This window comes from Biomphalaria glabrata, chromosome 2, assembly GCF_947242115.1.
Source record: "Biomphalaria glabrata chromosome 2, xgBioGlab47.1, whole genome shotgun sequence".
Lineage (NCBI taxonomy): Eukaryota > Metazoa > Mollusca > Gastropoda > Planorbidae > Biomphalaria > Biomphalaria glabrata.
In genome coordinates this window covers 18,267,262-18,279,639 of record NC_074712.1, presented here as the reverse complement: position 1 = coordinate 18,279,639, position 12,378 = coordinate 18,267,262, and the positions used below count along the sequence as shown (strand labels likewise).

Below are 12,378 nucleotides of genomic sequence, written 5' to 3'. Positions count from 1 at the left end.
ATTACGTCCTACGCGTCATGCATTTAGTCATGCATATTAACCAATGACTTAAATTCTGCCAAGTCACTGGTTTTCCTGGCTAGCTCAGGCAACCCATTCCATGCTCTAATAGCACTAGGGAAGAAGGAGTATTTGTACAAATTCGGACTTATCAATGGACCTGGGTTAAAACCCTGCCCGCTCCTACACCCCGTCGTCTAGCGGGAGGTTTGGACTAGGAAGTAAATTATATTAAACTCTGAAGGAACATCCCTACAGTACATGTATAAAGCATTTTACAAGCAAGCAAAAGTTAGTGGTGGTTTCTTAACTTCTATATTTGCTAATGTAATAAATTTACTAAATCGGCAAAAGAGAAAATAAAGATCTTCTTGAGTCTAAAGTTACTTTCATTAACCTGAAGAGTTCTACTTTCGCCAAAGGCAAAAGTGTCATGCCGAAACGTTTAATTTCATAATATAAACTTGATAATCTAACTAGATCTATATAAGAATAATGAGGACTGCATGTGCACTAATACGGCACTCACAAATTTTAAATCATTGTAGAAGGTAGACTCTAGATTTACATTTATTGATATTCATCTCATTCAATTAATCTGATAATGATAATCTACCTCACTCCTCAGTACCTGGACTTGGAGTTGGACTGCTGGAGACGGAGTCAGCCTGGACTCGACTCAGTCACTGTGACTGTACTGTACTGTGAATCAGTGCACTTACTAAACTGATAACTCACTTCACTCAGAGTAAAGACTACTATAAAGAGTACTCAGACTGTGAGACTGTCTTAACGCTTTGACTGCTGTGTTTTGTTTTCAAAAAAATGCTACTTTTTTTTAAAAAATAAGAAAATGTTCCAAACATGGCTAAAACAAAAATTTATTGTTTAAGTACCAATGATGCTATAGTAACAAATTTGGTATCAAAGTAAAGGTAAATGAATGGAGAATGTGAAAATGTAAACATCTTTCTATTTAAATATAAGATACAAATTATAATCTAAATAATATGACACTCAGAAAAAAAAATGGATGCCAACTTTAGAACTTTTGAGACCTAAATTTAGATTTTGTTCTTTGTATTACTGTTGAAACAGCATATTTAGACTATTTACAGCATTTTCAAAAAGAAATGTGATAAAACAGTCAATAAAAGATGATGAATCATTGATTATATTATTATTTTTACCTGTTTTTTTAGTCAGAAAAAAAAGTGAAAATTATTGCGCTTTTCATTACTACCAATAACAATAGATACCAGCACTAAATCTATCAACCAAATGCACTCAAATATTATGTACATTTGAATCAATGGGATATAGATCTAGATTTGTCTTCTTTTTATTTGCATAGAACATCTTTCATTCTAATACTAGACCAGTGCAAGACATAGGCTAGCGAGAGATCAAAGCCTAAATCTCTAACTAGATGAAGGACAATAAAAATCCTAATTCATTTTACCTAAGATTTAGACATCGAATAGATCATTATTACTGTTCCTTTGTGATAAATTATGGATTTAGAATAGTTTTATATTTTACTTTTATTTAGTAGTAAACCTTTTGGAGTGCAACTTGAACCAGTATAGTGATGGTGATGATTTTTACCAAAAAACAATACTAAAAAAATTGCTAGAAAATATACCAAGAAAAGGCCCAGCATGGTGGATGAATATTGGATTTAGATCTGCCATTTCTGTTGTTTTCATTTATCTAAGGGTTAGATCTATAGGAATCTACAAAGGTGTAAAGATAAAAGCATAGATCTAGTCAACCTTGATCTACATTCAAGACCTAGCCCTAGTCTAAGGCTAAGGCCTAAGCCTAAGCATACAAGGCAATACTAGATCTAGATCTAAATCTAAATGCTAATAATGTCCAAGTCTGCTTCATCCTATGCTAAATCTTGATCAAGATCTTCATTATTACAATTCATAGAAGTATAAATAAAACAATAATAAAGCTTCTTCAGTAGTAAACATTGTGGGTGTGTCTTGGACAAGCATAGCCATGATGTTGTAGATTTTTACAGATAAACAATACTAAAAAAAAAAAAAGAAAATGGGGAAAAAATGCCCACAGTGGATGATTATTTGATGTAGATCTACCATTTCCTTTCTTTTTATTTACCAGAAGCTTAGATCTAAAGATATATCTAGATCTAGAGTCCAAGTCTAGAGATAAAAGATTAGATCTAGTCAATCTCGATCTACAGACTACACCTAGCCTACTGACAATAATAGATTTAGATCTAAATACTAATAATATAGATATAATCATATAAATACGCTAAATTTAGACCTACCTGAATCTAATCTAGATCAAATTCTTCATTATTACTATTTATTTGTGATAATTTTTAGAATAATTATAAAGTTTCTTCAGTAGTCAACATTGTGGGTGTGTCTTGGACTAGCGTAGTCATGGCGACGTTTTTTTACATTGTAAAAAAAGTAATAAATAAATGTCTAAATAAAGCCAAAAGCTTCTAATTTCTATGTAAACAAAGGATGAAGAACTCTTTTATAAATTAAAAATAGTTCCACTGTTGTTAGTTAAAATTTTTAATTTAAAAATGCAACGAAACAAAGGTAGGGTAAGAACGTCTATGGGATAGACGTTCCGTGCGTTTAGGGCAGACAGACCGTCTATGGGATAGATGCTCCGCACTCATTGAGTTAACAGTCTTTTAATCAATTAATCATAATTAATGTCACTAATGACTAAACTCTAAAACAAATCGTCAAATGAAAAATGTCTTAGTTAGAACTTCTTAACTGAATAACTCTTAAGACTAAACGGTGTAGTAAACCTACGTCAGACTCAGTTACAGATTACAGTTGTCTCAGTGTCGGGGTACTGCCACAACTGAGTTAACCTGACTATCATAAGACAAGTATCAATGCAGTTTGGTAAATTTAAAAATTGGGGGGGGGGGGGGGATTTTCTACACTTTGTGTCAACGTTTCGGCAGACGGATGGAACCACTTCGTGGGTCGGATTTTTAGCATCACTGTTATAGACAATATATATATTAATAAAAAAATTGCAGAAAGTCTCCTAAAATTTTGTCCACACTCCTAAAATTTTACCCAATATTTTTTTAAAAATATAATTTTGCTAATTTCTTGCTAAAAATGCGGGGGGAAAAAAACAACAGCGTAACTAGGCATTCTGATCGCATGACCTTGCGGGCTGACTGTGTTAATGAGCTGACCAATGACGCTTATACACCGCCTTTCACCCACGTGAAGCGTGACCTTGTGATTGAAGATGGCCTGGGTTCAAGCAAGCATTTCACCTGGCAGTATTTTTCTGAAGTCAGCCTAGAAATGTTTGTTTCCATTTATTGTTACCACTAAAGACGCACTAGATCTAGTCTGTAGTGACTATTGTCTATAATTAGATCAATTACCAGACTAATTTGTAGGCCATCCCTCATCTAAAATCTTCTTGTAAGTGTAAGAGTGACTTTGCGTGGAAAGTCAGTAAATCTTCTAGATCTAGCTAGTATCTAGTAATAGTATCTGATTTAGATTTAGATCTAAGTTAGATCTAGTGAAGATAATTCGCACCTAACATGAAAAATCAGTGAATTTTAGTCAATTTAATGATCTCAATACATCTGGATGGCTGCCTGGTCGTGCGGTTTGTGCGCTGGACTGTCGTTCGGATTTATCTATGTTCGAGGGTTCAAATACTGCCCGCTCCCATCCCCCGTCGTCCTGCGGGACTCTGAAAGAACATCCGAAATATGTAAAACATTTTACAAACATCTAATGTCTAGATTACTCTAGAAATACGCTAGATTGTAGATTTACGCTAGATTGTAGATTTACGCTAAATCACTTAGAATCTAGTGGAGATAATTAGCACAAAGAAGTGAAAAGCCCGCAAATTTAGTGACTTAGATCTAGACTCTAGATCTACGGTATATTCAGTGAAGATAATTCGCATATTGGCCGCGAAAAGTCCACGAATTTTAGTGACTTATATCTAGACTCTAGATTTACTCGAAATCACTAGAATCTAGTGAAGATAATTCTCACACAGCCATGAAAAGTCCGCAAAATTTAGTGACTTAGAGTTAAAGTACGCGAATTTTCTCGACTTTGATCTAGACTCTAGATTTATGCTAAATCACTAGAATATATACAGTGAAGATATTTCTCTCACAGTACTGAAAAGTCCGCGAATTTTAGTCTAGATCTACAGTAAATTCAGTGAAGATAATTCTCTCACAGCCTTGAAAAAATCCGCGCATTTTAGTGACTTAGATCAAGAGTCTAGATCCACTGTAGATTTAACAAAAATATTTCGCATGCAGCTGTGAATAGTCCGGAAAAATTATTTCACTCGTAAAAGCCAGGAAAACTAAATGGTTGAAAAAGATTCTGCTAGGAAAAAAAAACGCGAATAGGTCGAAATACCCCCCACCCCATCCAAAAGCCATTTTTTAGTAAGTAAATGTCAACTAAACATTCAAATAGACCTATATTGCCCTATATATTACTGGCTCTGTTTATGAGAAAGATTTAAGTTAGCTAATAAAAGAGTAAAACATTACCTCAAATGCACACCATGACTCTAGTATCTATAAGATACACATAGGAACTAATAATGTACATTTCCACCACAGAGAATACACATTATGATAGCATCTCTAAGAATGTTTCTTATTTTAAAAAATTGAAAAGCAACCATTTGTAATGTTTTTAAATAAATCTTTGAAAAAAAAAATGGTTGTTTGAGGTTTTGGTATGACAGTCAAGTTGTTACTTGATTAAAAGATAACTTTCATTACATTTTCTGTGGACACACCACAGCTTATAACATTGTTTCTGTGACATATTGGCAATATATTTATTTATTTTTAAATCAAATAACAATAATTGATTTGATAAATGCTTAGTTTTGTGTATGTTTTACTATGTATCACACAAATGGATAGGACACACACACACACATCATACATTTCATCCTTAAAAAACCTCCTAAAATCTCCTAAAATTTTGTCAAAGTGCTACTAACCCTGTGATAGCCATCACATTTCAAAATACTACTGAAAGATGTAGATAGCCATCACATTTCAAAATACTATGAAAGATGTTGAGGAAGATCCTCATTTTTTCTCCTGCAAAATCTGAATCATAAAACGATAATGAGTGGCTTTCAGTATGACGAATATTCATTGTCTCAGCAAGAATTTAAATAGATTTAGTTGATTTTATTATTATTATTATTTAAAGTTGCAATTTTTACAAACAAAGTCCTAAAATATAATTATCAAATGGCAGATAAATAAATCAATCCTCTTAAAACACAAAAAGGGACATTTTACACTCCTGTACTTAGAAAAAAACAGACAATATTCAGTCTCAAAGTATTTGTAGCCTACAGTGTATCAGTATTTTGCCTGGCTAGCACAATCATCCATAGTTAGAAGTTAAAAATTTCAACTGATTTCAGTTCATTATTAGCATTTAGCCTTCTTAGACTTAGGAACATCCTAATTATAAAGTAATAAAGTAAAGTTCCCCTGTCAGATCATGGGCTATATGGGGCAGATGATATAAAGGTCATCTGTTTTTGTGGCCTACAGTTAACAAGTGTCATGTGGCCAGCACAATGACCAACCTCCTTTACTTTTCCCCAACTTATGCCAGGTACCCATTAGAGCTAGGTAGATTCAGAGCCCCCCTAAATATCCAGAAATGAAAAATCTCAATCTCAATAGGATTCAAACCCAGGATTACTCAGTTAAGAAGCCAATTGCTTTACTTCTCAGCTACTGTTCATCAATATAAATGGAATATCCTAAATGTCCACCACAAATCAAACCCAAAAACTCTAACTAAATGTTTTTTGTTGTTTGTTTTTTTACTTATTCTGACTAAACAGGAAATTACAGCCACTGGCATCAACCAAACTCGTACATGTACAAAATGAGAATAGCTATAGTACTTCTACAGAGGTCCTGCCCCCACCTCCTGCCAACATTGCCATGAAAACCTACTCTCCGAAAATTGAAAAACTTGTCAGTGACATTGGGCAGCTCACTTTACTGGAAGTTTCAGACTTAAATGAATTACTAAAGGTATTATTTTTTTTCAAAGCTTATATCAACCTACTCTGTCTATCTGGTAAAAAGGTTAGACGTTATATCTCCCATCTTTAATTTCAGATCAAGTTGAGATTTTGCACAAAACAAGAATCAATTTAAAAAATTAGCTAATCAGTTAACTATTGGTAGCTAATTATTTTGTTTGGTATTGAACTAGGGAAAAGTAAATCCTACTTGACAGATGTGCTGCTATAAGTTGAATTAGTCCCCTTGAGGAGGCTTGAGCCCTGAGTTTGAATTCAAGTCTACTTTTTTTATGCATTTAAAAAGCAATGATGGTAACATTCACACAGATACCAGTTTCCATCCCCCCCCCCCAAACCTTTTCCCAACTAGTCTAGACAACTGATAAGATAGCTAAAAGCATGAAATTGCACTAAACAAAAACAATTGGTGAATATATTTCTAATTGCACAGATTTATTAATGTTAGTCTAGATCAAATACATATTTAATTGTATGACTGATCCAAACTAATTGATGAGTGTTTCTCCAGTACTGGTTACAACTAGGTGTTGGTTCACTAAAAAGTCCGTATTTCATAAGATTGTTATTCAAATGTGACAATTTGCATTACATTGCATTAAGAAATGGTTAATCTATAAATTTTGATATTTTGAGCTCATAAGGTGCTTGGGAAATATTGAAATTGTAAAAAATGTGTGAAATTACTACCCAAAATGGCGGCTTTTGATGTAACACGGAACACCATGGTATGATTGAATTAATATCGTACTAAAACCAAGGGGCATAAAACTTCCATCTTTGTTGGAATATGTTAACAAGATCCTCATATTTCAATGTCATTATTTAGTTTTTCTCAAGGTTATCAAAATATTGATTAAACACGGCCACAAAAAGGCGTTTGAGGCGCATCGCGATGTGTCCCACTTTATACGGAATTACAATCCTCTATGAATTGTAAACAAGAAATAAATAATATGCTCAACATTGCATTTCTGTTACAGCAAGCATTAAAGATTTCTTTTAAAGTTTTTTTTTGTTAAAAGCTTTCTAAACATGCATAACGAGCTTAAAATAGGTCGAGGTGTCCCAGATGAAGCGCCTGTGCTGCGTGTGTTAAGAATGGGATTATTTTTCCCACGACACTACTTTTTATGAATCTTTTTTTGTTTAAGTATTTTTTTTTTGTTTTGTTTTTCTTGTTTATCTTTTCATTCCTTTAGACTATCTATAGGAGTCTGGTGCTTCAAAGCTTACTGGGCAAGTTTCACAATGATGTTTTACTGACATCATGCCCCCCAAAAAATGTCATATGACTCTAACTGCAGAATGTACTCAAGAAGTTTAGTGAAACTTCATCACAGCAGCCAAATGCTGAAATTACTTTACCGCCACAATAGATAAATCTGTACAAAGCTTGTATCAACTTGCTCTGTCTGCACCAATTTTTGTACAGGTTATTTCTCCCACTTCCCATTCTCGAATCAAGATGACACTTTGCACAAATATTCATTGCCCCTAACAAAACATGAATCAATTGAAAAATTGACATTTTTTTTTTTACAATTACTCATAATTAATTAATTTTGTTTTTAAATAGAATATATTTTTAAAAAATCATCAGGAATAAGATATCTCAGATAATGGGAGATGAGCTTTAGTCAGTCATTAAGAATTGAAAAGTAGAGTAAAATAAAATACTGTAATTAAATGTTAGTGTTAAGATTACCGGTATATCTAAGATGTAAGTTGATTCAAAGATTTTAACGACTGTATATATATTAATCAATTATAAAGAAAACTTTGTATAGGATTTGTTAATTATTGTTGTCTTAATCACTATTTTCACAAATGATTTCCTTTCTTCTACAAAAATGTATGGACCAACTTACAATTGTTTCTTAATTTTAACTGAAAAAAAAAAGCCAAAGGTTTAATAAGACAACAGTTTATAGCAGTCTTCAGTAATTCAATATAAGCTTTTTTTTTTTTTTTAAGTATTTTTTTTATATTTTACTTGTTTTGACCATAGATAGATATCTTGACTTTCAACAAAGAGAGAGAACTCAAAAAAAAAATTTTTTTATATAGAATAAGAAAAAAAAAATAGAACAAATGAATTACTTCAATACCTTTAGAAGACGAAAAAGCTTTTTAAAAAAAAAAAACAAAATTTTTCTGGTCTTTATAAGCTGCAGTATTGACACTAAAAATTATTTTTTTAAATTCTTTAGGCAGAAAAGAGCTATTCTCATAAGGTATTCATAAAAAAAACAACAGATAAGCAAAGTATTTCTACTTGTTCATGTTTTAAACCATATTTAAAGAAAAAATTGGTAATTTCCTGTCACATTGAACCACCTTAGGAATAAACTATAAACCCTTCATTCTGTTCACAGTAAGAGTTAATGTGCTAATGCAAATGCAAATTGAATTAAAAGAGATAAAATGTAAACAGTAGTCACATGTGCTTAAGACCAAAAAAAAAATCTGTATCTTAATTGTAATTCTCTATAACATTCCTTTATTTTAATTATGTACATCTTTATTATGTCTTCCTTGTTCTAGTTGTTGTTGTTTTTCAGAAAACATTGAACATTAAGGAAGCTCCAATGATGGCTATGGGCTCAGCCCCTGCTGCAGTGGCTCAGAAGGTAACCATTGTGAATGAAACTAATTTTATCAGGCTTCTTCTTATGTGGAGAACACTGCTCTGATCAATTCTGTCTTTACAATCCTTGAAAGTTCTAGATATTCCAATGCACTACCCAAATCCCCATTGCTTTCCAATAAAAATGTATCTTACCCTCTCTCGTACTTTTATTTTTAATAGCTATTTATTGAACTTAAACAGTTTTAATAGAACTTAAGAATACATTTACCAATAAAAAATTATTAACAGAAAGATATAAGAAGTTGAGAGGTTATTGGGCTTTTTTCACAAAAGCTGTCTAATCAATCTATTGACAGGATGTGTTGTCAACATAATTTTTCTTTGATTGATAACATTCTTTTAACTACTCTACAATAATTTATTTTATCTTCCTATTTCTACCCCTAGGGCTTTAATTTTATAATTATTTTGACTTTATTTGACCATCACATTATGGCTCTGATATCACCAGCCTAACCATTACGTCAACTTTTAGACTAGATAAAAGCTTTATAAGAAAATCAAGAGGAACCACAACTTTAAGACTTTGCAAGCTTTATGTCCATCAGTTAAGACTTCTGCAATAGTCCCAAGTCAGAGTAGTGCAAACAGAGAAAACTTTACTATTCTGTTACTGAGTGAACTGAGTCCCAAGCCAAGAGTAGTGCAAACTTCTGATAAAACTAGAAAATGTTCATAATTTAATTTATGTCAACCCATACCAAATCTAGAAGCTGGTTATGACTCAGGATAATCTCTAAAACATGTCATTCTTTTAAGATAGGAATTTTTTTCTAAAATTACTTGTTCTTATAAAGAATATCACATTCCAAATCTGTTAACGCTCCTGCATCCAACGCTAAACTGTTTAGGTTGCCAAACAGTGTATTGTTTTCCCTCTTTCTTTGTTAATAGCTTAAATCCTAAGCTTTAGACCTACTTTTAGTTTAAGAACTTGGACCATAAAATGTATTTAGCCTACCTTTAGTTTAAGAACTTAACCATAAAACATATTTAGTTAATTGCACTTATCTTACAAGTATTACTTGTGGGCTTTGGTATCAAATCAATACAATGTCAGACAATAAATGGTTCTGTGTGTTGACAATATGCATTTTGATTCTTTTATGAATAAAACTAAAATAAATGTTGACTGCATGTGATAAAGAATTTATTTTTATTTTTTTACAAAATTTTGGTGAACACAAACTATTTTAGACTCATTGAGTTGATCAATGAGGTAAGATTATGATAAAACGTAATAAGTGATATACTGTAGGCTAAAAAGTCAGTGTAATCCTAGTAAGTACATTGATCACCAATTCAAATATGTCTGGTGATTACTAAAAGTTATTTCAAGCTACAAACTTTTCTTTTAGTGTTTTTTGCTACTGATTGGGCTTTCTTTTATTTCTACTACTTTCATTTCAAGGCTCCAGAAGAGGAGGAAGATGTTGCCCCCAAGAGAGAAAAAGTCAACTTCACTGTCAAACTGATGAAATTTGATGCAGGAAAGAAAGTACAACTTATTAAAGAAATCAAAAATTTAATTGAAGGACTCAATCTTGTTCAGGTAGTCACATTATATACCTTAAGGAAAGTAGCTTTAGAAAAAAACATTAAAACTTTTGTAACACACTTTGCATAACTTTGAACAAGGAATTATGAATAGACATTTTAAAAAGTAGAATGACAAAGGGTTAAAGTTGAAAATTTTGAAACCATAGGATATCCTTATTGTTCATTGAATTATTATTGTAAGAACTTCCAGATTTGCATTATTATTGTGATCATAATGTTTCCAAATACTGGTATTGCATAAAATTGTGGATTTAGCATCAATTGTCTGTTACATTTTTTTTTCAAAAACTTGTATCTGTATGTGTAATTTAATTCTTTTGTTTGAAAAGTGCAGACTTTGACAAATACCGAAACTTTATATATTACATAATGTTACACTATTACCTTTTTTTTTTTTTTTACATGCTTTTGGTCAGTCTACATAAATTGATACTGCATATAAAACAAAATGCAGGTTGTTTATGATATATTAATTTCCCACTTATTCAATTATTTCTTCAGGTTGTATTTCAACAATTCTAATATCTTCTAATTAATGCATATTGTATTGTAGTAAATGAAAGCTAATCTCCAGGATAGATTATTACTCTATTCTTTTGTGGTCTGAACTTATCCCATATGTCAACCTGGCATTGGTTGGGAAAACACCATTATCAAACAGTAATCTTTTCAATGCCTTTACTGCATAGAGATCAATATTTTTACATATTTTTAATATTTGAGAGAATAAAATAGTCCAGGTAGAAGTGTGTTCATTAATCTAATCATTGATCTCTTTTCTAGGCCAAAAAATTTGTTGAGTCCATCCCACAGATTGTGAAAGCAGATATCCCCAAAGAAGAAGCAGAAAAGTTGAAAGAAGCATTGACAGCAGCTGGAGCAGATATAGAAATTGAATAATGTTGAACACTTTATAGTATGAACAATTTTTGTGTTTATCATTCATCATATTGTTTGTATTGTTAGACTGAGACGTGTGAAAGTTGATTTCCAATAAAGGATTTATACATTTCAAGTAGAACATTTGTTTGTTTGTTCTTGCTTTTTTTATGCATGGAATGAAATTGTTACTTGTGTTCACTAAATATTTCTCTGTCCTCCATCATGTTTTTTTTTTTTTGTGGAATTAAAGAGGGAAAGTCTATTAATGTTATACAATTATCTGTTGTCACAATCTTTCTCTTTTAAATTTCATATCAATTCCAGATCTGATAAGATAATTTAGTTCAAGCTTGCTAAATCGATTTAGATTTTGTTTCACAAGTGAAGCTTACAGCTCTAGATGGTATATAAAATGTTTCAATAATCTAGTCTTGTTAATTACAGACGTTTCTTTGAAGGAGAAGATAATTGATTGTGTGCCTACATTTTAATTAAATTTTTTTTTTAAATTACGGTATAGGATTTATTGTTGTTGGTATTGCACAGAATGCTGATATTTTAGTTAGCGTTTATTTATAAGCCATCATGCATTTGACTGCAGTGGGAAAGGGAGCTAACATCTTGTTATAACTATAGTGGTCACGAAGCTAGGGGTAACCATATGTAATCCGTCAACACATAAGAAAGGCGAGCGGTTAACCATGGCGACGCTTCAGGAAACTACTGTGCTATGAACACTACTAGTACAAATCACCCGTTGCATGGACATGTGATAATCGAGAACTGAAGGCCTTCGGAGACCCTATATAAAGAGCGAAAGAGTCAAGACTATTCAAATAGAGTCCAGTGTAAAGTAGGTTCGGTACAGTAGAATCCAGGACAAAACGGATGCCGTTAGAGTTTGTTACAGCAGTACAGAGTTTATAGGGAAGTGTTGTTATCCACAGTGAAGCATTTGTGCTGTCAGTGTATTCATATGACAGCATTGGATGTGAATTTTGTAAAAGAATAACGTTATCTGGAGCCAGAGTTGTCAAGTTCTTTGAGTTGGTTGTGTAGTGTTTACAGAAAGCCTGATATAGAATCGTTGCAATGTATTATTTTACAGCTATATCTATTGTTTAACAAAATGTTTAACGTGTTTCAAATGTTCCTGCAGTTCAAACGATCTTATT

General features: G+C 32.1%; 1 protein-coding gene across 1 annotated transcript; it reads left to right on the top strand.

Moving 5' to 3' along the window:
* The first annotated feature begins 386 nt into the window (after positions 1–386).
* LOC106056239 (39S ribosomal protein L12, mitochondrial-like) lies at positions 387–11,342 on the top strand. The gene is made up of 5 exons (XM_056019535.1): positions 387–551; positions 5,902–6,097; positions 8,673–8,741; positions 10,173–10,313; positions 11,105–11,342. The coding sequence occupies exons 1-5, from the start codon at positions 496–498 to the stop codon at positions 11,219–11,221; spliced, it is 579 nt and encodes a 192-aa protein (XP_055875510.1). The 5' UTR covers positions 387–495; the 3' UTR covers positions 11,222–11,342.
* The last annotated feature ends 1,036 nt before the right edge of the window (positions 11,343–12,378 follow it).